This window comes from Papio anubis, chromosome 3 (genome assembly GCF_008728515.1).
Source record: "Papio anubis isolate 15944 chromosome 3, Panubis1.0, whole genome shotgun sequence".
NCBI lineage: Eukaryota > Metazoa > Chordata > Mammalia > Primates > Cercopithecidae > Papio > Papio anubis.
Genome location: NC_044978.1, coordinates 144349154 through 144374062, shown reverse-complemented (window position 1 = coordinate 144374062; position 24909 = coordinate 144349154). Strand labels below are relative to the sequence as shown.

The 24909-nt window shown below is 43.2% G+C and overlaps 1 protein-coding gene across 2 annotated transcripts in view; it reads right to left on the bottom strand.

Annotated features, from left to right (window-relative positions):
* BEND4 (BEN domain containing 4) overlaps positions 1-23220 on the bottom strand; it is a 46453-nt gene extending 23233 nt beyond the window's left edge. For both annotated transcript variants that reach the window (XM_017958664.3, XM_021938412.2), the window contains exons 1-2: positions 22472-23220; positions 14241-14807 (exon numbers count right to left, since the gene is read on the bottom strand). In XM_017958664.3, coding sequence (XP_017814153.1) covers positions 14241-14807; positions 22472-22958 — 1054 coding nt within the window. In that variant the 5' untranslated portion in view covers positions 22959-23220. The remainder of the gene's footprint in view (positions 1-14240; positions 14808-22471) is intronic.
* Positions 23221-24909: the final 1689 nt, after the last annotated feature.

Here is a 24909-nt window from a genome sequence, read left to right as displayed (position 1 = left end):
CCTAGGAATCCAACTTACAGGAGATGTGAAGGACCTCTTCAAGGAGAACTACAAACCACTGCTCAGTGAAATAAAAGAGGACACAAATAAATGGAAGAACATACCATGCTCATGGATAGAAAGAATCAATATCATGAAAATGGCCATACTGCCCAAGGTAATTTATAGATTCAACGCCATCCCCATCAAGCTACCAGTGAGTTTCTTAACAGAATTGCAAAAAACTGCTTTAAAGTTCATATGAAACCAAAAAAGAGCCTGCATTGCCAAGCCAATCCTAAGTCAAAAGAACAAAGCTGGAGGCATCACGCTACCTGACTTCAAACTATACTACAAGGCTACAGTAACCAAAACAGCATGGTACTAGTACCAAAACAGACATATAGACCAATGGAACAGAACACAGTCCTCAAAAATAATACCACACATCTACAGCCATCTGATCTTTGACAAACCTGAGAGAAACAAGAAATGGGGAAAGGATTCCCTATTTAATAAATGGTGCTGGGAAAACTGGCTAGCCATAAGTAGAAAGCTGAAACTGGATCCTTTCCTTACTCCTTATACGAAAATTAAGTCTAGATGGATTAGAGACTTAAATGTTAGACCTAATACCATAAAAACCCTAGAAGAAAACCTAGGGAATACCATTCAGGACATAGGCATGGGCAAGGACTTCATGTCTAAAACACTAAAAGCAACGGCAACAAAAGCCAAAATTGACAAATGGGATCTAATTAAACTAAAGAGCTTCTGCACAGCAAAAGAAACTACCATCAGAGTGAACAGGCAACCTACAGAATGGGAGAACATTTTTGCAATCTACTCATCTGACAAAGGGCTAATATCCAGAACCTACAAAGAACTCAAACAAATTTACAAGAAAAAAACAAACAACCCCATCAAAAAGTGGGAAGGGATATGAACAGACACTTCTCAAAAGAAGACATGCATAGAGCCAACAGACACATGAAAAAATGCTCGTCATCACTGGCCATCAGAAAAATGCAAATCAAAACCACAATGAGATACTATCTCACACCAGTTAGAATGGCAATCATTAAAAAGTCAGGAAACAACAGGTGCTGGAGAGGATGTGGAGAAATAGGAACACTTTTACACTGTTAGTGGGATTGTAAACTAGTTCAACCATTATGGGTAACAGTATGGCGATTCCTCAAGGATCTAGAACTAGAAGTACCATATGACCCAGCCATCCCATTACTGGGTATATACCCAAAGGATTATAAATCATGCTGCTATAAAGACACATGCACACGTATGTTCGTTGCAGCACTATTCACAATAGCAAAGACTTGGAATCAACCCAAATGTCCATCAGTGACAGACTGGATTAAGAAAATGTGGCACATATATACCATAGAATACTATGCAGCCATAAAAAAGGATGAGTTTGTGTCCTTTGTAGGGACATGGATGCAGCTGGAAACCATCATTCTCAGCAAACTATCACAAGAACAGAAAACCAAACACCGCATGTTCTCACTCATAGGTGGGAACTGAACAATGAGATCACTTGGACTCGGGAAGGGGAACATCACAAACCGGGGCCTATTATGGGGAGGGGGAAGGGGGGAGGGATTGCATGATGTAAAGGATGAGTTGATGGGTGCTGACAAGATGATGGGTGCAGCACACCAACATGGCACAAGTATACATATGTAACAAACCTGCATGTTATGCACATGTACCCTAGAACTTAAAGTATAATAATAAAAAAAATTTTTTTTTAAAAAGAGAAGAAAAAAAAAAAAAAAAACTACGGCCGGGCACGGTGGCTCAGGCCTGTAATGCCAGCACTTTGGGAGGCCAAGGCGGGCGGATCACGAAGTCAAGAGATCGAGACCATCCTGGCTAACATGGTGAAACCCCGTCTCTACTAAAAATACAAAAAAATTAGCAGGGCGTGGTGGTGGGCGCCTGTGGTCCCAGCTACTCCGGAGGCTGAGGCAGGAGAATGGCATGAACCCATGAGGCGGAACTTGCAATGAGCCGAGACTGCGCCACTGCACTCCAGCCATCTATCCATCTGACAAGGAACTTAAACAAATTCTATCCAGAATTTGACAGAGCAAGACTCCATCTCATTAAAAAAAAAAAAAACAAAACCCACAATGAGATACCATCTCATCATAGTCAGAATGGCAATTATAAGAAATAACAGATGCTAGCGAGGCTGTGAAGAAACAGAAACATTTTTACACTGTTGGTGGGAATGTAAATTAGTTCAACAGTTATGGAAGACAATCTGGCAATTCCTCAAAGACTCAGGACCAGAAATACCATTTGACCCAGCAATCTCATTACTGGATATATATCCAAAAGAATATAAATCATTCTATTACAAAGATACATGCATGCTTCACTGCATGTTCACTACAGTACTATTCACAATAGCAAAGACATGGAATCAACCCAAATGCCCATCAATGATAGACTGGATAAAGAAAATGTGGTACATACACACCATGGAATACTATGCAGCCATAAAAAGGAAACGAGATCATGGCCTTTGTAGGGACATGGATGGAGCTGGAGGCCATTATCCTCAGCAAACTAATGCAGGAACAGAAAACCAAACACCACATGTTCTCACTCGTAAGTGGGAGCTAAACAATAAGAATACGTGGACACATGAAGGGAACCACAACACTCACTGGGGCCTATTGGGGAGGGGAGGTCGGTGGAGGAGAGCATCAGGAAAAACAGCTAATGCAAGCCGGGCTTAAAGCCTAGGTGATGGGTTGACAGTTGCAGCAAACCACAATGGCACGTTTACCTATGTAACAAGCCGGCACATCCTGCACATGTAACCCAGAACTTAAAATATATAAAACATAAAATAAATTTACATGAAATCCCAAAATGTTTACAAGGCAGCATATAAAACTATTTACCATGACCTCAACCATGTTAAATATAATGATGTGCATAGAAAAGATACAGGGAAGAAATAAGCCGAAGTGTTAATGATAATAGTCAACAATGATTATTTTTTAGTTGTGGGATTAGGGTAGTTATTATAATTTTTTTTTTTTTCCGAGACAGAGTCTCGCTCTGTCGCCCAGGCTGGAGTGCAGTGGCGCAATTTCCGCTCACTGCAAGCTCTGCCTCCCAGGTTCGTGCCATTCTCCTGCCTCAGCCTCCCGAGTAGCTGCGACTACAGGCACCCGCCACCACACCCGGCTCATTTTTTGTATTTTTAGTAGAGACGGGGTTTCATTGTGGTCTCCATCTCCTGACCTTGTGATCCGCCCGCCTCAGCCTCCCAAAGTGCTGGGATTACAGGCGTGAGCCAGTGTTTACAGTGGGTATAACAGTTTTATACTAATTTAAAAGTTGTTTGAAAAATGTCTACATCACCGTTGTCTCGCCTTCCTTGCTGTTACTTCAGTGTGGAAGGGACAGTCCTGGAAGGGCTTAAAAGCTGGCTGTTTCTTTCCATGCACATTTAGGCAGCAGTACTAAGCTATGACCCAAGCCAGTGGATGCACATAGGTTGGAAGGAAATGGAGTGTTATGTGTATTTACTGGCCATAGGAGGCTCTATTTAAGGCAAATGGGTCCTGTACACTGATAACTGGGCACAGGCTAAGTAGACCAGGAAGACTGAAGACAAGACTCTTATTTGGTCAATTGTTTTTTTTAAAAAAAAAAAATAGCCCAAACTGCCCCAGGTGTTCTGAGTGCCTCCCTTCACCAGCTGTCCTCCCATCCTCCCACTCCTGGTCCTATAAGGCAGGAACCTAGAGGCACCCCTGGCCAACACCTGCTGTGAAGGATTTGGAACAGCACTCTTAACTGGGGGCTCTCTGGATAGGTGCCTAGATTTACACAGGGAAGCTGTGGAATCAAGTGGAATATTTTCTGGGGAAAAAAAGTTAATCTGGAAATGGAGATAGGTGCGTCTAGAAAAGTGGGAGTGAAATTTATGATCCTGACCCACAGCTACACCACGCTGCCTGCCTGGGAGGTGCAACAGCACTGAAAAGGAAATTGTGGAAAACCTGTCCTCGTGTCCCTCTGTTCTGTTAACCTAAAGTTCTGTGGGGGACTGTGGAGTTTCCGAGTGAGCACTGGCCTTCACGGGTGGGGTGGGCGACCAGTGCTGCAGGTGCAGCTGTGTGGAGACCAGGCCACCACTCCACTCCCTTGGCCCCCAAGGGAAGAGAGAGTAGGTCTTGACTCTCAGCAGCAAGAGGTCAGGGGATCCTCGAGGAGCTGGTGATGCCCCCAGAGGCTTTCACAGCCAACTCCCTCCTCGTGCAAATTAGGAACTTTTTATTTTATTATTTATTTATTGAGACGGAGTTTCAGTGCTGTAGCCCAGACTGCAGTGCAATGACACGATCTTGGCTCACTGCAAGCTCCGCCTTCCAGGTTCATGCCATTCTCCTGCCTCAACCTCCCAAGTAGCTGGGATTACAGGCGTCCGCCACCATGCCCGGCTAATTTTTTTTATTTTTAGTAGAGAGGGGGTTTTACCATGTTGACCAGGCTGGTCTGGAACTCCTTACCTCAGGCGATCCACCTGCCTCAGCCTCCCGAAGCGCTGGGATTACAGGTGAGCCACTGCGCCCAGCCTAAATTAGGAATTTTAAACAAGTCACTCTCACGGTGAAACTACTACTTCAGACCCATCGGGCATGTTTTACTCATTCATTTGTCCATTCTACAGGACAAAGTCTGACAAATCTATTAGGTGTAATGAGAACATAAATGAGGAACTAAAAACGAAACTTCTATTACAACGAAGAATGGCTATAAAGGCACCTAAAACGTACCTACTACCTATCCCGATATTGATATTTATAATTTTTTTCTCCTCTATGTAACATAATTTCAAAATGCATCTTGGAGAATCCTGGAAACAGTAAAATACTTAAGAGGAAGAAAGGAAATAAGGAAGGTCTTTTGTGTAAATAATACATGTAAAGCAAAAGGCACCCAATAAATACTGCCTGGTGTAAACTATTGTCATTTAAGATTGGTTGTCTATGAATTCTCTGAATTCGCCATAGAGGCCACTTATGTGATTCTGTTGACTGTGCCTTCTTGGCAGCTGTACTGTCTAAGCAGCAGTAGACAATTTTGTCTAAGCAAAGTAAAAATGGAGAGGAATGGGTTACAAATGTTCCACTGGGTATGTAAGATATCTAGATGGTGTCCCGCTCAAGAAAAGGAAAGCGCCCAGGGACGTTAAAGTCACACACATAGGGTCTTTAAGACATTCTACGATAACACTAGTAGACACCAATTAACTGACAAAAAGCCTTGGATATTAGTCCTAAAGTAACTCTTGGATACTATTATTTTTCAGTGTACTGACTCTTACACTTATTAACCATGTGATTCTGGGCAGGTTACTTAACCTCTCCCGGCCTCTATGATCTCACCTGTAAAACTGGGATAATGACCTACTGTATACAGTTATTGTGAGGATTAATTAAAATAACACATGTAAAGCAAAAGGCACCCAATAAATAGTGCCTAATGTAAGCTACTGTCATTTTAAGATTGGGAGTCTAGTGAATTCTTCATCGAGGCCACTTAATTGACTCTGTTGACTGTGCTGTCTTGTATGAGCAGCTGGTAAAAGAGACTAGTGAAATGGTCTTCCTAAATAGTTTTCCTTGGGGAAAACCGCTCAGATTCTGGTTTTGCCCATCTTAAGGGTGCTTGGGTCTCTAGTTCCTAATTTTCATTGCATTAAAATCTTGATCAGAGTTTCTCTCTTCACCCTTCAAGCAATATTTAATCTATCTTGCTATACAGTTGTTTTCGAGGACTTAAAACATCTCAAAATACTCCACACACACTTTTATAGGGCAATTGAATTATTTACTGTCCTCTGACAACCATGGCCATCTGTGTGTTTCATCGTCTTTACGTGCCCTATTCACATCATCTCTGTAAAGTATAAGCTCCTGAATTGTAAATATCTAGAAATAAACAATGAGCTGTATTAGTCAGCCTACAGATGCGCAGTTATATTTCTGTTCATGTCAGTATCCTCATTCCATTAATTCAATTCAATTAACATGTAGATGTTACAACATGCCTAACAGTGGGCTAGGAAAGAGGGGACACAAAGATGACTTTGAGCCTCTGTCCTCAAGGACCTCCATGGCCTGTCTCTCTTCATATCAGGACATCAGGAGACAGAGACACAGACACATATAGAGTAACCACTTCCTATGGTAACGATAACAGAATCTGCATGACGTGCTATGAAAAGTGATGAATTTTGCTTGGGAACGGTGGGAAGCATTTGTTACAGAGTCACCTGACCTGGGTACTAAAGGATGGATAGGAGTTTCTCAAGTGGAGAGAAAAGGAATATGTTCTTAGGTTGAAAGGAATAGCAGGAGTAAAGGAAGGCCTGAAGTATGGAAGTGTTTGGCTGCTCAGGGATTCACAAACTGTCCAATGGGGTTGGAACACTTGGTGTCTGGTGGGCATTGAAGGCTGAGTCTCCAAAGACAGACAGGAAAAGATCCAGGAATTGAAGAACCTTGTGTGTCACACTGAGGATGCTAGAATTTACTCCATAGACTATTTGAAGCCCTTAGAGGCTCTTTGGCAGTGGGTGACCTGGGGCTGTTTTGGGGAGAGACCAGAGTCTGGTGTGGGAGGGACTGGAGTCTGGGAGGGGAGCTTAGTGACTCTTGCAACAGCTCCAGTTATGAGATAAGCCTGGTTGACACTAGTGGAGAAAAAGGACAGGTCCCACTGATGGGTGGGTAAGAGGTGGGACCCAGAAGAGTGGAGGCTGACTGGGAGTCAGAAGGAGAGATGAGCTCTGGATGGATCTGAGGTTCCCCACCTGGCCAACTAATTGAATGGTGACACCTTTGTAAGGTAAGAATACCACTTATCATAAGGAAAACAACGTATGATTTCTGGAGCACTAAGCACAGAATAATTTCCTCTTTTTCTTAAAGTTTCCATTTATTGAGTGCTTACTGAAGACTAGTAGGCACCCAACCATGACTTCATTGCATTTGGTACTTTCAACATCCCTACAGTATTATTAACCTCACTTTATAGAAAGGGAAACTGAGGTTTGGCACGATTAAAGCAATTTTCCAAAACAATCACAGATACCAAGTAGCAGGAGAGGAGATTCAAACACGGCTTTGACTCCGAATCCATTCTCTTTACCTCCTGTTGCTGTCTCCCTCAGTGTCACTGATAGCTGTAACCCACAGCCATGATGACGTTCACCAAATTCTCAGGGAAAGAACTCAATTCTTTATTCCTCTGTCCCTATCATTCGCTCTAATACTCAGAATGTACTAAGTTCTTTTCATCTACCTCAGAGCCCCCACTTTACATATGATCTGTGAGTTTCTCAGGATCAGAAATCGACCTGAGCATTTTCCCTCCCACAGGCCCTTGTGGGTATATTCAAGTTTGGAGGGTGGTGAGGGCACCGGAGAATACTAGCACACGTCTACACTGCATCTACTCTGGGGTGTTCTGTTCTTGCAAAATTTCTGTTATCCAAAAACTGACATGACTGATCACTTTAAAACTTTCTTAGAGAATGACAACAGTGGACTAACATGATCAGAACTGCAGAATCCAAGGTTAGTTCTCTAGTTTGTAGCCTCTGGAGTTGGTACAGTGGATCCTGATGAGGATTCACGGATTCGGTATGTGCCAATGTGCTTTACTTGCCAAAATGTATTTGTAACCCCCAAATCAGACCTTGTGGTGCTTTTGTAGTGACTCACAGGCATGTGCAGAGTACTGAAAACCTGATATGCACACATTGCCAGCTGAAGTGGAACAAGGCAATGTTCTGCCTTCTTGTTTCAGCTCTCATCACTGTAAAGAAGTGTCCTCACCATGGTCTATTATTTAGTGCTACAGTTTTTGTATTTTTGTGACTTTTGTTGGTGATCTCACTGTTTCAAATGGCCCCAATTGTAGCACTGAAGTGCTGTCTACTGCTCCTAAGCACAAGAAGACTGTGATGCGTCTTACAGAGAAAACAAGCATGTTAGATACACCTCATTCAGGCATGAACCATAGTGCCGTTACTCAACCAGCGATAATTATTAAATAAGATCTCTTTAAATAAACACGCACATAAAACAAAGTTATATACTGATCAGCTGATGAAACTGTTGTGAACAGAGGCGCTTAAGAACCTAGCTCTGTATTTCCCCTAGGAGGAATGTTTTAATATTCTCAATGTGGTGCTCACAGTGACTTTATAGAACACAACGATGGTGAATAATGAGAATCAGCTGTTTTGAGGGTGGCGCGGGTAACAAACTAGATCTGGAGTCAGAGCCTTGGATTGTAATCCTAGGTTTCCAACTGAGCTCACTGTCCAACCTCTTTGTAAAATAGGAATGATATTAATATTTGCTGTGGCCCCATGGAGTTATGAGGATAAAATGAGACAATTAAAAAAAGCACTTTTCAGAAAGTTGAGGGTGCTACAAAAACATTAACAATGCTCTTCAACTAAGGGTGTGGGAAAACTGGATTTCTACATGCAAAAGAATGAAATTAGATCCTTGCCTTATAGTATACACAAAAATAAACTCAAAATGGATAAAAGACCCAAATACAAGACCAGAAACTATAAAAGTCCTGGAAGACAAAGAACACAGGGAGAATGCTCTGGACACTGGCCTTGGAAATAATTTTTTAGGTACCATAAAAGCTCAGGCCACAAAAGCAAGAATAAATAACCCAATGTAACAAATTTGTACTTACTTGAGATTAAGGATATTGAGTAGATTTTAGCAGCTCTTACTACATAGAACAACAACAAAATTTTCAGGCCACAAAAGCAAAAATTTTAAAAACGGAACTGCATCACACTAAAAAGTTTCTGCATAGCAATCAACAAAATGAAACAGCAATCTATGGTCTGAAAAAAAAATTTTGCAAACCATGGGATTAATATCTAAAATATATAAAGAACTCATACCCTTCCACAGTAGAAAAACAAATAACCCAATTACAAAATGGGCAAAATACTTGAATAGATACTTCTCCAAAGAATATCAACACATATATAAAAATATACTCAACATCATTAATCACCAGGGAAATACAAATCTAAACCACTATGAGACACCACCTGATACCAGTTGGGATGGCTGTTAGCAAAAGGTCAAAAGATAACAAGTGTTGGTGAGTGTATGGGAGAAAGGGAACCCTTGTACACCATTGGTGGGAATGTGGAATGGCATAGACATGGAAAACAGTATTGGAATTTTCCTAGAAAATTAAAAATATGACCCAGCAAACCTTCTCCTGGACATATGCCCAAAAGAAATGAAATCAACATCTTGTAAAGACATCTGCACTCCCACGTTCATTGCAGCATTATTCCCAATAGCCAAGACATGGAAACACCCTAAGTGTCTGTCAACAGACAAGTGGATAAAGAAACTGTGGTGTATTATTGGATAGAATATTACTCTGACCTAAAAAAGAACAAGATTTTGCCACTGCCACAACATGGGTGAGTCTGGAGGGCATTATGTTAAGCCAGACCCAGAAAGAAAAATATTGTAAGATCTCACCTACATGTGGAACCTAAAATAAAGAAAAATTCAAATACACAGAGCTAGAAAACAAAACAGTAGCTACAAGGGGTGGGGAGTTGGAGTGGAAATGGGGTGATATAGCTCAGATGTTACGAAGTAGCACATATGTAGGATGAATAGGTCTAGAGATCCAACACAACATGAGGAGTACACAGGTGACAGATTTGTACCGTACTTGAGAGTAAGGCTACTGAGTAGATTTTAGCAGCTCTTACTACAAGAACAGCAAAATGGGTAACTATGTGAGATGATAGATACAGCTTCACTACAGTAACTTTTAACTATCTATATATCCTATAACTTCACTTTGTATACTTTAACTTTACAAAACAAAGTTTAATTAAAATATCAACCATAAACACATCCTTCCTATATTTGGCACACAGAAAACTTCAAGGTATTCTTAATGTGTTATAATTATTTTACTTTGGACTTTTCTTAGCAAAAATTACCACATTTTATGATTCTAAGACCCACAGTTTTTCATATTTAAAATCCATGGACTTTGTGTTCAAAGGTAATTAAAATGTACAATTATGATTTCTTCTTTCTTAGTGGAGCATAAAGATTGGTGTAGCTTACATCCACTGGCATCTTAGATTAGATGAAATATGGTTATTTTATATTTGTCCTCCTTTATGAGTTCTCCTTAGTGTTGACTAAGCTTCCTAAGCAAATGTGACTACTCTAAACTGACACTCTCTCCAATGAGAAGTTCTATGCACCATTCTCCTTCTTTTAAAAACCCCTCATCCCTTCATGCTCCTGATTCAAAAGTCTTCTGCTTTTGTGGCTTTTTTCTTTTAACATAATTTCAATTCATTTTCAAAAAATTTTACTTCTAAACACTTTCTAATTTTCTAGTGTGGTGATCCAATACAGAAGAAAATGTGCTAATGCTATTTGATTGGGATAAAATTTGAATTCCCTACACCTGCAACTGACTCTGAAAAGTTAGAGGGAATCTTCCAGAAGCCCCTGCTTTGTTTGTAGCTGATCATCAAAAGACTGTGTTGGATATTTTACAAATAATACCGTAACACTGCCCCTCTCAGAGCAGTGCCAGAAATAGTGCCTGCCCACAACTTCTTTGTTTTGGTATGGTTTCTCACCTTTTCCCTTGAGAGATGCCCAAGTGAAATCATTTTTTCTTGTAGACTGATAGGCTTGTTTATTTTTAACTCTCATTTCAAGAACTGCTCCCAGGTATAAAGGCTTTATTTCAGAAAAAGAAAAAAAAATCCTCAACAGCACTCCTCCGGAAAGGCAGAGACATGACCGAGGAACACTGCCTGGGCTCTGACCTGCAGCAGCTGACCTATCTCCTTTTCAACCTTATTTTCTGTGCTACCTGCTGAGCGTTGCCTTCTCCTTTGTATTCATCCATCCTGCTTGGCTGTAAAAAAGTGATTCCCACAACTCAGGTAGATTCTACTAGAAGAAAGCCCCAGGTCCTTCCACAGAAATGTATTGGCCTCTAGAACGATGGGGTCCTGTTGAGACCACTGCTTAGGGAAAATCCATCCCAAATTATGTAGGAGAGTTACTGTAGGACAAAACATTTTTATTCTATGCAAAATCAGTGTACCACATAGCACACTTTTCTTCAAATGATAACAGATACCCCTCTACCCAAAATGCACAGCTAATCAAGTAAAAAGTGGATTCCTGGGTGTCACTCACAGGCTGGTTTATTGTTTAGGTAAAAATGGGCATTGAGAGGTAAGGGCAAGAGGGCAGTGGCTTCTCCCTTTGATCAAGTTTTCATCTCCAAGTGACACTTTAACCTGTTTTCCAATATTAAGTGGTCCCTAGGTCACAAATACGTGATAAGTAATCATAAAAAAACTAGTAATTTTCTTCATTGTATACTATTTTTACTATGCATAATTAATAAACTGGCTTTTCATCCATATTGTTGGATGTATTACTTAACATAAACACAGTTATCCATGTGAAATGGTTGCTGGTTCAAGTTCGGGGAGGGGGCTGTCAACAGGGTTGAATGTTTACAGCAATAGGACTGATCATTAGCCTAATTTCAATCAGTGTCAATTCAATGTTTGATCATCAAGAAGCCTCAAGAAATGGCAGCATTTCCATCTTTCTGGGAAGTACAAAACACAATGATTAGTGGCAAGCCAACACTGAGTGAACCCCTACCACAAAGCACCTGACCTGCTATGGGTTCGGTAAGTGAGAGTGGGACTGAACCCCAAGTTTGCTTAGGACACATCAAGGACATACAGCTTGCCAAATATTTAGGATCAGGAATTAGACAATACTACTTGGGACATTTGTGTCCACCTGTCCTTGCACTCTGAAACTCTTTCCCAAGATGAGATCACGGAGTGCCACTAAGCACTTCAAAAGCTAGGAAGGCTCCTTTGGTTATGGTTCTGAGTGGCTGACAAAAGTCTCCGTAGCTGGATGACCTCTAGGACACGATTTTCTGCCCCAGTTAAAGAGGGGCAGTGGGGGTGACAAGAAAAATACCCGTGAGATAAACCCAGAGTGAACTAAGCATGGGTTACATAGCTGTGAGATTTGTAAAATCCCACAGTGTGCTAGCTGCAACCATGTCTCGGACTTGGGGAAACCAGGAGTGATCTGGTTCCGTTACATTCTTCTGGGTTCTACCCAGGGTCCCTCTTGTAGTTGGTGCCTGCCTGGCGTGGGAAAATACTACGTGTCTGCATCTAACTCCAGGGCTCCAATGCAAAAGGAGAAAATGGATTTGCTGCACCTCTTACTTCCCCAGCTCCACAAGACAACTGCACTTAATCTAATTCCAAAATGTTCTGAACCAAACCTCAGCTCTATTTGGAGAATTATTTTAAATGATAAGCCTTCTTTTTGCTTCCTTTGTCTACTAATAAACAAGTGGGTAGCTTTCTTTAACATTTCCTTCTTTCTAGATCAGCTGCCAAATTGAGTGACACAAAGATACTGTATCAAGAAAAGAATATAGCTTATATTGGCCAGGTGCAGTGGCTTGCGCCAGTAGTCCCAGCACTTTGGGGGGCCGAGGCGGGCGGATCACCTGAAGTCAGGAGTTCGAGACCAGCCGAGCCAACATGGCGAAACCCTGTCTCTACTAAAAATACAAAAAAAAAATAAAAAAAAGAAAACATTAGCCAGGCATGGTGGTGCGTGCCTGTATTCCTAGCTACTCATGAGGCTGAGGCAGGAGAATCGCTCGAACTCAGGTAGCAGAGGCTGCAGTGAACCAAGATCGCGCCACTGTACTCCAGCACAGAGCGAGACTCCGTCTCAATTAAAAAAAAAAAAAGAATATAACTTATATTTATACATATGTATCGGCATTAAAATTTTAAAATTTTCTATGTATGATTTATTTTGAACCCCGATATATTAGAATAGTAGTACATGTATGCAATTAACCAGTAAATGTGTAGATTGGTGGGCACAAGTTTCAACACTTTTTAGCAACGACTGCACAATTAAAAAGGTTTGAAGAGATTGTTCTTGTTAATGATCTTGTCTTCTGTAAGCCACAGACATACAGGAATGAATGCAAAGATAAAAGTAAAATCAGGGCCGGTGCAGTGGCTCACTCCTGTAGTCCCAGCATTTTGGAAGGCCGAGGTGGGTGGATCACCTGAGGTCAGGAGTTCAAGACCAGCCTGGCCAACATGGTGAAACCCCATCTGTACTAAAAAATACATATGTATATATATAAACTAGCCAGGCGTGGTGGTGGGCGCCTGTAATCTCAGCTACTCAGGAGACTGAGGCATGAAAATCGTTTGAACCCAGGAGACGGAGGTTGCAGTGAGCCAACAAGGTGCCACTGTACTCCAGTCTCAGTAACTGAGACTTTTTGAGAGAGTCTCAAAAAATAAAAAATAAAAAAGACTTTGCAACCCAGAGAGAATGTCTTGCCAGAAAGATGATTTTACTACTCTGAAAATCTAGTGTCTCTAAGAGGCAGGAAATGCCTCATATTTAGCCAAGGCCAGCCACAAATAGTTTGGGGCCGGCTGAATTACCGGTCTATCTTTGACCTATTAGTTTCATAGTTTCTTAATAACGGTAAAGGACAGTGTACGTGCTAAAGAGATTATGCTTGTTGAAACTTAAAAGAAAAGGCAGGGAAAGTTAATGAAATAGAAAAAACCATTTCATTTGTTCAGTGCTATTTGAGTTCTGCCTCTCAAAGTATTTCATTTTAATTTCTACCACTGACTAACAAAATGCATAGGATCAAAGTTTTTAAAAATTCAAAACCCATTTTAAAGGAACAGGACCACTTTTTAAGAAAATAGGCTTATAGCACTTGACCTATTTCATTGTCAAAGCAGCACATCTAGAAATTATTTTTATATTGATAGAGACACCTTTTAATAGGACTATGGCGTTCTATACACAAGAACACGGTAGCTGGAAGTAAATAGGCTAGTGGCTCATCCTACAATTTCTGTTTGGCACTGGATGGGCTAACAAGCCCATGAGCATGTCTGTTTTTTCCAACTTTTCTACATCACTGGCCAAAAAACAAAAAAAGCCCACACATACATAACACATACACATACATGAGTACAGAAATACAGACAGACAGATGAGACAAGTGAAAGAAAGAAGGGTTGCAGTTGTCTCGCAAGGGATATGGCAGGATACCTGGGATGCTCTCTAATTTCCTTCTGAGCTCTTCATTTTCTTGTTGCAGTGAAATAACCTCCTGCTCCAGCTCCTGGCATCGAGGACAATAGCCTTCCTCTTCCTCCTCCTCCTCCTCTTCTGGCAGTGTAGATGAAGATGGGTGGCCATGGGATTCGGACGTTGCTGGGGAAGTCCAGCCACCTAATGTATGCACAGGAGAGGTTGACAGAGGATCCACATCGGCCAGGTGGCCATATTCACTGGCTGACGAGGGGTTTGGAGTCGGAAAGCTCCCCGAGAGCAGGTAATTTTGTAGAGAATCAGTGAAAACCCTCAAAAAGGCAGAAGTTTGTTGTTTTCTTTGCATATATTGCATCTCTATGTCTACATTGTCTGAGGTCTGACTGTGGACCCCCTTCCCAATGTGACAGTGCTCCTGTCTTTCGTTGTAACTTGAGCCTTCCTGCTTTACGCAAGAAATCATGGACTGAGAATGGTTGGAGTCCAGGAGTTTTCCTCCACAATTTAAGAGGCTAAGAACTCGACTGCACTGTTGGGCAAAGGCATCCAAGATCATTCGACTCTCTGAAACAAATGAAAAGACACATCAGTGACCAACAGCCAACAGCAAAATATAAATAAAGTCCTCAATTTTGAGCTCAACATTCAAACATGTTAAAAATATGTATTTCTACGCTCTGTCATAAGCCAAGACGACACAGTAAATCCACTATGAATAGAATGCATAGCTTCCTGTTGTTCTGCGACTGCGGGATGCTAGATGAGTCACACCCAGTCTCTTGCTCTAGGAAACGGCTGGACTGTGACTTTGGGCACCATATAGAGATTTTCCTCTCTGTGGCATTAACTGGCTGCACAGGTCTGAACTCACACCTTTGGTTTCATTAATATCCTTACTCTAATGAATCGAGTCAGCCACTGCAGACTCAATTCCTCATTGATAGGAGGGCTTAAAGCAATCATTACTTCTATTTCTGGAGTGCCCTCATGCCCTTGCGATTAATCAGCTGATACAATCCCTGCCGAGAGTACATAGCTCCCAGATGCAAACTGGAAAAGAAAGATAAGTCTTTTTGAAGAGCTCACTAGAAATCTAAGGTAAAGCAAAGAGTGGGCCTATGGGCACAGGATGAACACAAAACTGTACGTGTCTTCTAACATCTGTGTTCACTATTCCTTCTTTTCACTTATTTGCTAACTTGGATTTCTCGTCAAGGCCAATGTTTAGGCTAACCTGATCATTTGAAAATCAGTAGTATCACTTCTTAGAACCTCTTCCGGTAGACTGCCAAATATTCTAAAATGGCACAAGGCACGGGTGCCTCTTAGCCCATGTACATGAATTCTAAAGCATATTGTCAACCATTGAAAGCAAAAAGCAAACAAAAGCAATCAACTCACTGCAAAAACAAAAGGGGGAAAAACCCAAATTGTGAAAATGTAATTTAATGATATCGAACGGTCTTGAAAATTTACCCTAAATATAAATGTCACGAGGTAGATTCACTTCTTTCCTGATTGCCACCTAGAATGGGCTATTATAAATACAGAGAGGGGCACTTTTCAGAGCTGACACAGAAGCATGAGGATGTCTCTTATTTCCTCTCCCCTTTCCCAGAATAATGGCAACAAACAAAATATTCGAGATTTTAGATGCCTATAACTATTGTTTAAGATAAAAATGCAACTAGCACTAGCTCTCCCTGAAAATGTTGACTAGCTGTATTTTTTTCGGAAGGAAAAAAAAACTTTCAGAATAAAAAATGGTGAGATGTTCAAGGGCTGCTATAGGAATAATCAGCTAGAACAGCTTCAATAAGAAATTCCCTAGAACACACCCAGGATGTAAGACCAAGGAAACCACACTTCAGGAGAACTCCATGCAGTGCTCAACATTCCACTGTGTTCTTTTTTCTTGCTATTCTTTCATGAAATAACTAAGATAATCAGAGGAGAGGGGTCCAAGTGCTCTTTTCCAACTTTTTAATAAGAATATATACGTAAAGCAGCTGGGTATGGTGGCTCACACCTGTAATCTCAGCACTTTGGGAGGCCAAGGTGGGCGGATCATGAGGTGGGAGATGAAGACCATCCTAGCCAACACGGTGAAACCCTGTCTCTACTAAAAATACAGAAATTAGCTGGGCATGGTGGCGCATGCCTGTAGTCCCAGCTACTCAGGAGGCTGAGGCAGAAGAATCACTTGAACCCAGGAGGCAGAGGTTGCAGTGAGCCGAGATGGTGCCACTGCACTCCAGCCTGGAGACAGAGTGAGACTCCATCTCAGGAAAAAAAAAAAAAAAAAAAAGAATATGTATGTAAAGCCCATATAGCACAGTGTTTGGCACATGGGAAGCATCCCTTACATCTCCCAAATCCTGAATCCCGCTGAAAAACTGCAAGTCAGAACAGAGGCCTGATCTCTTCTACTCAGTAGAGGATCAGAGGATCATAAACTGCACTGGAGTGTGAGAGGCCAGCACAACGCCTTGAGAAATAGTTACTGAACACATAGCAGGTACTCTTGTACATACATAGAGCATCTCAGTTTATAGCATTATCAGATTTACTTGACTGGGGCAGAGGTAGCAAGTCCACCCTAGGCTGGTTGAGAGTCCATAGGACTATTTTCTTCTTAGGATAGTACTTTCTTATTCTTAGGAATTCCCATTCTAGACCCTCAGACCTTGGCAGCAGAACCGCCACCTGACCCTCCTTCTCCAGCCAATCCTGTCCCCATGGCCAAGTACCCCAAGATCCAGGAATTCCCCACTCAAACTGCTTTAAGGATCTATGCTGCCATCTTCTCTTTAGCCATCAATCCAAAGACAGTGATCATGGTGTCAGATCCTGGAAGTGTGAACTGGGACCTCCATATATGTATATATGAGGTCCCTCCTGGTGGAAGATAAAGCTGGGAGTAGGGAGAGAAAGACATGGGTTGGCTGTAAATTCCAAACCTGGTTACCATGAAGGTGTATTTGTCAAGGTAGGTGGACGGAACATATTTTGTTACACAATTTGTTAGCTTGATGATTTATACTTTGTAACCATCTGATACATGCTCTGTGAGGCATCATCTGTACTCTTAATCTGGTGTCTCACAAAAATATTTGGGTGCCATTTATTTACAATGGCCAAAACCAAATAATAAGAAAGCCAACGGCTGAACTATACAAGTAAGAGGTTTAAGATGTTACATTCATTTTTTTTACTTCCTGGTTTCTGTTCTTTTATTAGTAAAATCAAAGGATGATATTGATTAGGAATTTTCAATTCCAGCACAACAGCAGTTTTCATTCATTTTAATCCTATAATCCCATTCTAGACCTGAAGTTGCATTTACTGTTTGCATTTTAATCAGCATAGTCCAACATAACCTTGATGAAAGGGACAAAATATGAAAGTCTAACACAGAATTGCCTGGTAAGAACTGCTTGAATGTATTTGTTCGGTGTCCTACGATACACTCAGTAGTTTTAATCATATTGATAAATCACATTAGAGCATAGATTTTAAGGGAAAAAAATCTGACTTAGGGACAAGCGTGATTTGTTTTCTTAATTGAAGGATAAACTTGTAACATGCTGAGAAAAAATCATTATGTGATATACTACATTATGAAGATAATCTATTAAAGTGCACTCAGAATATGAGAGAATAGCTACAATCATAAAGTAGTTCTTGCCTGCAGTTTTTTAAATGCTTCAATCTGAATTTGCTTTCAGAAATGATATGTACAAAAAGGGCTACTGTCACCCTTAAAGTTGAATTTTTTCTCTTCTCAATACCTTGAATTATTTGAATATTATTTTAACATTGATACATGGAAGAGTGTGATGAAAAATACTACCATTACATTTGATGGAAAATAGCAAATCTTTCCACCTAATACACATTGCATGCAGCAATAGTTTAGCCTTCTAGACAGAATATAATTACAAATGCAAGTACTGTGTGATGCCCATTATCATTAAGAAATGGACAAAAGTTCTGTTTTCATACGAGCACAATTGAATGGCTACTGATCTATGATTCTCAATTGAGCAAACTGTGAACATGTATCATGATTTTAACTTTTTTTTTTTTTTTTTTTTTTTTAGTCATAGAATGCTCCACTCAAGTGATGGCAGGGAAAGAGAAAATCAACAGTTTACAGAAGGACTACCTTATCCCTAACTTCCCTAAAATTAAATGCCATAAAATGTTAATAAATCACAATCATAAAGCCCTCCAAAATGCCCACTTCTAATTTATTTTTCTTTATTGTGCAGCCTATTGGGAGATAATATCATGCTGCAAATTGTGCCTTGTCCGATTCCAAAATCTGAACCCATGATTATTTTTTTAATTAAAAAATTCATTTCGAGAAATTCGTCTGAATTTAAGTTGTTTAATCCATCCTAAATCTGATAAGTGAGTAAGAAGAGGGATGGGAAGTAGGCAATCAAACAGTCTCCCTACTTTACCGCCCTTCTTTGTAAGTAAAGCCTTGAATGGAATTTGCCCATCACAGCAGATCCCCAAGAGAATTCTGTTTCTATGAAGGAGATCACAGTAGTCAAGATTAGTGGTAACCTTTTGATTTTAGCCCAGCGAAGGGTGAAATATATTAATATTAAAAATGCAGAAGCAGAAATTTTTTTAGTGACCTGCTATCATGTATTCATATATTATATCTACCCAAGGATTTCTCACTAGTTCAAAATAGATGATTTCCTTAAAACATTAATTTAACTTCTTTTTAAGAGACGACTTCATGGCATAGAAAATAGAAGTTAGAAAACGAAAGCATCTTTGGAAGCACCATCCTTGTCTTAAATCAATGAACTATGTCTTTTTAAAAAAATGCCATCCAATTTTTTTTTCATAATGGCAAACATCAACACAGCAAAACAGGATGCAATTTTTCTAAATAAATAAATCAATGATGTGTCAAAAATTAACAGATGAGTTAATATACTCGGTGCTATCAAAACCAGATGGTGCTTCCTAATATTCATCCTGCTCAGTCAATCCCTGAATATTTTCTGGACCATCGGTATATAAAATAGGATGCTGCTATTTGTGATGGCAAACAAAAGCAATCATGCCTGCCAAGCACATACTATAACAGGCAGCATTTCAGCTCTGCTAGACAGAAAGTAATTAGAATGCTTTTAATGTCCAAAAGAATGATGCTGATAGGCTGCCACAGATGTGTAGATTTATGAATATTTATATGGTGGTTTATAGCTGACACTTTTATCAGTTGAAGAAGATAAAATATCTGCCTGACTCAAAAGCTTGACAGTCAGGTTAATAAAATCTCATTAAAGAGAATGACCTATGCAATTATATAGGATTTATTGTAATTCATTTTTGATTGTACTCTGCTTAAAGATGCAATTTCCCATTTCCTGATGCCAAATTTAGGCTGCATATCAAGATCTACGTGGGTTTTAACTCTAAGCCTCCCACAGAGGAAAAATATGCTTTTAAAACCATGGTGTATTACCCCTTTTAAGGAAAATTATACTCTTCATGAGATTTTATAAGAATGTTGAAAAAAAATCTATTTTTAATCACATATTTCTCTTCTCAGTTATGGCCCTTAATGGCAACTAAGATTCACTTCAACCCTTTCATCTCTTCACTGCATTTACTCTGGACACTCAGTTATGTCTCTTCTTCTGTCCTTGACTCATTTCATCACATGAATGTTTTGGCTATTTTCAGTTTACCAGGTAGCCTCAGACACTGCAATTACACTTTTGCAAAGGTGCAACAGGCAAAGCACCACTCCCATCCCCCACCCCATCCTGTATGCTTAAATGGCCATGGGTCTGTGCACACAAGCTCATTGGTTCAAAGTGGAACGACTAATTTCTCAAAGAACCAATCAGCTCTTCAAGTGGTTGTGCCCCTGATGGCCACTCACAACACTGTGCCTGTTAAGAGATGGCTTTGTCCATCAGTGATTAACATTATGACCACAATTCATGATGTCTAATTCTATGGCTTTTTTCCTCCCAGACTATTTTCCTCACTGCATGGAAGAAACCTACCATCCAATTCCCATCTTTCCAACAAGCACGAGGCATCCAGCCCTTGGTGCTATCAAGCTTACCCCTCTCGATGACCTCCCTTAAAAACAACAAAAGCAGCCGTGAGAATAAAAGGAAATACAGAGAAGTTTGAAAGGCATCAAAAAAACCCCTCTTCACTCCTTTAGATTTAGTGATGTTATAATTTCCATCTGGGAACAGAGACAAAATAAACTAAACAGGACATTAGAGGGAACACTGAAAGAGAACATTGAGACAAGGTGAGAAAAGGGAGGAAAAAAAATAAAACACTCCATGAATGAAGGACACCAAGGAAACTGCCAGGGTAGAAGTGACCAAGGAAAGAACAGCAAGTGACTGGTGCAGAAAAAAAGAAGCAATACAGGAAATATATAGCCAGCTAAAACTATGGATGAAAATGGAAATGAGACGGGGGTAAATTTACAGTGTATAACAGGAAGTAAAATATGGAAAGACAGTCAGCAAAGGCTGGAAAGAGAAAGCAAGAGGAGATGAAAGACTGACCTAGGCAGATAATGAGGGGAAAACCTCAATGAAAATGATGGAACTGAGGTTATGCAAAAGAGTGAAAGCAAAACACAGAAAATGGGGAAAGGACTCAAATGGCTGGAAAACAACATAAAAATACAGGATGGTAAAGCTGAGTCTAGAAATAAACATACGCCTGAACAAGAAATAGTTTAGGAGAAAATAAGATCCCAAACCAGAAAGAAAACGAACCTCCTTAAGAAAGGGGGAAAAAAGAAGAAAAGTAAGGAGGAAAATCAAGTAAGCCAACTGCCTAACGAAGAATATAAAAACACAATGGAATACTGGGGCAAGAGCAACTGAAAAAAATATACCCCACAAACAATAAGGAAGCCCACCTAAGAATCCCACTGAAAGCAATCAACCATCTTCATATCAGTGAGAGATGTGACAGATCAAGTCTTCACTATAACCTGTAATTAGGTTTTCTTTTTCAAAACCAATCCTTCATGTGTCAAAATATTGACAAACAACAGATTTATTAGTGGAGGCATCTATAACTCATTTAGACACAACACTCTATTTCCCACAGGGGAAAAAAAAAAGAGTCTCAGATTCACTGACATGCAGGATTTGGGGGGCTCCAAAGTGTCATAAAAGGCCTTGGCAGGAACTTTTAGTTCTAATGGGCGGATAAATGTGGCTGCACCCACTGGGAGCTGGTGGAGAGGTCCCTTGGGCTCAGGCCTCAGGCTGTGGCCTCGCAACCAGCCCATCTTGCTCCCTACAGGCAGGCAGTGGGCTGCTTTGCCCCGGCAGCGCCCGCGGACTCGGGATAAAGGAGAGGAGTCGCGGACCCCAGGGTGGGTGCTCCCCACGAGGTGTTTCTGCAGGGCTCAGGCGAGATGCTCCGGAGGGGCAGGGCCCCGCGGCGGGCAGGGACCAGGGGATGGCGGGGACGACGATGTGGGCGGTGGGAGCAGAGTGTCTGCGGCTCCTGGGCAGGGAGGAGGGACGGGTTGGTTCCCCGCGCCTCGCGAAGTCCACGGCGTGGCAGACGAGGGGCCCCGAGTCTCACAACCAGAAGGTGGGAGGGGAAAGGGACAGAGCAAGACAGAGAGCACCCGAGAAACACAGGCGCACATAAAAACACATAAGGAAAAACGCAGCTGAGAGCCAACCAGCGTGGACTGAGATAGTGTGAGAGTGCATCAAAGAGGTGGCGAAGAAAGCACCAGAAGGCAAAGGAGAAGTGGAGAGAAGAAAGAAATGGAGTAAGGAGGAGAAAGGCAAGAAGCGGACGGAAAAAGTGAAGCAGTACTAGAGCGTGCCAGCGAGGCGGCCCCAGAAGCTTTTCCCGTAGCGGCCGCCGCTATCCCCCTGGGGCGTCCGGCCCCACTCCGGCCCACGCCCAAGCGATCCCGGCCGCCGACCGCCACAGCCGTGCTTCCCGGTGCCGCATCCAAGCCGCGGAGCCACCTGTTAAGCGCGCGCCGTCGGAAGCCCCGCCGTGGCGGCGCTGGAGAATCCTCAGGAAGTTTCTGGGCGCGCGGGGAGGCCTCAGGGTGCGCCCCGACGTCCCGACTCGGCCCAGCACGGAAGAGTGTCGGCGGGCCCCCGCTTCTCCTTCCCGGGTCCCCTCCCGCTGCCCCCGGCCGTGGCGGGAAGGAAAGTTGTGCCGAGAGTTGGTACCTGCGCTGAGCTCCAGGCTGGCGCCGTCGCTACCCGTGCCGCCGGTGCCGGCGGCCGCCGCCGCGCCTGGGCCATACCTGACGACGGCGGCGAACGAAGACGACGACGAGGCGGCGGGGGACGCGGGCGGCGGCTGCGCCGGAGTCCTCAGGTGGCCCTGGGATGTGGCGGGCGTGCAGGACGGCGACGACGACGAAGCGGCGGCGGCGGCCCGGCCGGGCCCGGGGGGGTAGGAGCTCTGCGCCTGGAACTGCTGCGGCGGCGGCTCGCTGCTGCTGATGGAGACGGCGGCGTGCGGCGCGAAGGGCGGCGGGGGCGGCGGGGGCGCCCGCACGTGCGGCAGCTCCACCAGGGTGGGTCGCTCGTAGCGCTTGGCCAGCGCCGGTCTCTTGCTGGGGAACGTCTTGAGGACGCTGTAGGGGCTGCGCTGCTTGTAGATTTTGGGGACGCTGGGCCCCTCCTCTGCAGGCTGCATCTCCTCCTCCATCCGGCGCCTCGGGGCCGGTCCCCCGGAGCACGTCCCCTCCCCGCCGGGCGCCGGGCTCCGAGGGTGCCTCCGCCGCCTGCCCGCCGGCTCTGCCCTGGTGCGCGCGTGTGGGAGGGTGTGTGTTTGTGCCGTGGCCGCCGCCGCCGCCGCCGCCTGTCGCTGAGGCTGGCATCGCCGAGCCCCCGCGCGGGGGGCTGCCGCCCGAGCTCCTGATTGACAGGCCGCCTCGCCAATGCCTGGAGGGAGAAAGGAGGTAAAGAGCAAGTGTTTAGGGTAATATCTGCTAATGATAATGGGGGCGGGGCGGGGCCTGGCGCCGCAGCCGCCCGCGGGGTCTGCCCGCCGGCTCCGCGCCTCCGACGGGGAGGGGGGGAAGGGGGAAAGCGAGGACCTGGAGGGCTCCCGGGAACTGCTGAAGAAGGTGGGGATCCTGGATCTGGCTACGGCGAGACTTTAGAGACCCAGATGTGGACTCGAGGCTTCTGCGGCTGCGGGCAGGGTCCGGCTTCCTAAATGAGCTCCTGGCGCCCCCTGCATGACCCCAAACTCTCGGGGTTGCACAGAGGAGGGGCTAGTGGTTGGGGCGGGGTCGTTAAGAGTACGCGTGTATTACCGCAAGTTCTTCTACCAATCGGGAATTGCTCTCCGATCTTTCTGAAAAGAACCTCTTGAAGATCTTGGCCCAGGTGGTCGCGCGGTGTTTACAGGGCTCTGGGGTCCTGCTTTCCCCGAGCCTCGCGGCCTCTAAGCTCATGCGGAACATAAAAGCGCGCAGGGCGTAGAACTTTTTCACGTTTTCATTTGTTTCCCGTAGGGGCCCTGAGAATGTGCATGACACCATCATTCCCCCCACCCCCCATTATAAAGATGAGAAAACCGAGGCGCAGAGAGGCCGAAGGGAATTGCCCAAAGTCAGATACTCGGGAGTGTGTGGCTGTGTTGCACTGACGCATCCGGATTGTTTGAATTCAGCTCCTGACTTCTCATACCCAGTAGACTCTGTGCAATTGAGTGGGGAAATGACCTGACACCTCCCTTTGAGGTGATTACTTTCAACAGTGTCATTTTTAATATGTGTATATGTACTTGCAAGACCAAGGTAACTCGAGAACTCACTCCTTCATTGTCTTACTCACTGCAACTGGCGTCATCCGGCGAGGGTCTGGAGGGTGCCTAATTTCAGTAGCCGTTTGAATGAGAGATCTCTGGTTTGGAGGAAGATCCTCCATGGGGCGCAGATGTCCTGTCTCTCCCAGCCACTTTTTGGAGCAGAGGGTCCATTGCTCCCTATCTCAGATCACTCCTCCTCTAGGCCAACCAGCATACCCTGCCGCAGGGTTGCTTTTCAGCCTTCCTTTTTCGTTCTCCAGGTCAGAGTTCTGGGTGCTCCTTGGTGCAGGACCCTCATCTCTGCACTCTGGAGTTTGTTTCCTTTTCAGAGCCTTCCTTTTATTCTTTGGAAGGTGACCCATTTTCTTCTGGGGGTTCACATCTTTCGGCCTCTTCTTTCCCTGGTCTCCTTTCCTTTGGAAGCTTTTTCTCTCTCCCTTGCTGGTTCAGCTTCTGTATTATTCCCCCTAGATTGTCTCCCTCTCTCCTGCAGCTTCCTCAGATGGTGCTGTGCTTCCACCCCCCCCCCATCCATTTATTAGAGATGAAATAAATAATGCCATAAATAAAAGTATTTGGGAGTCCAGGAACTGTCAGGGCTGATTAGGGCATAGAGGACATTTTCTTTCTCATTATGCAAAAGCATTTCATGGGGAAATAAAAGAGGTTTCATTGTAACTCATGCATGTCATATTTCAAGGAATTCAAGATATTAATCATATTTAACATTATTTGCAATGTTTCTCCCTGGCTTCTGAAAACTGCTAAATGAGGACACGTGGATCACTAGGAAAAGGAGACAAGCATGAGAGGGACAGTTAAGAAATAATGAAATGCTGGT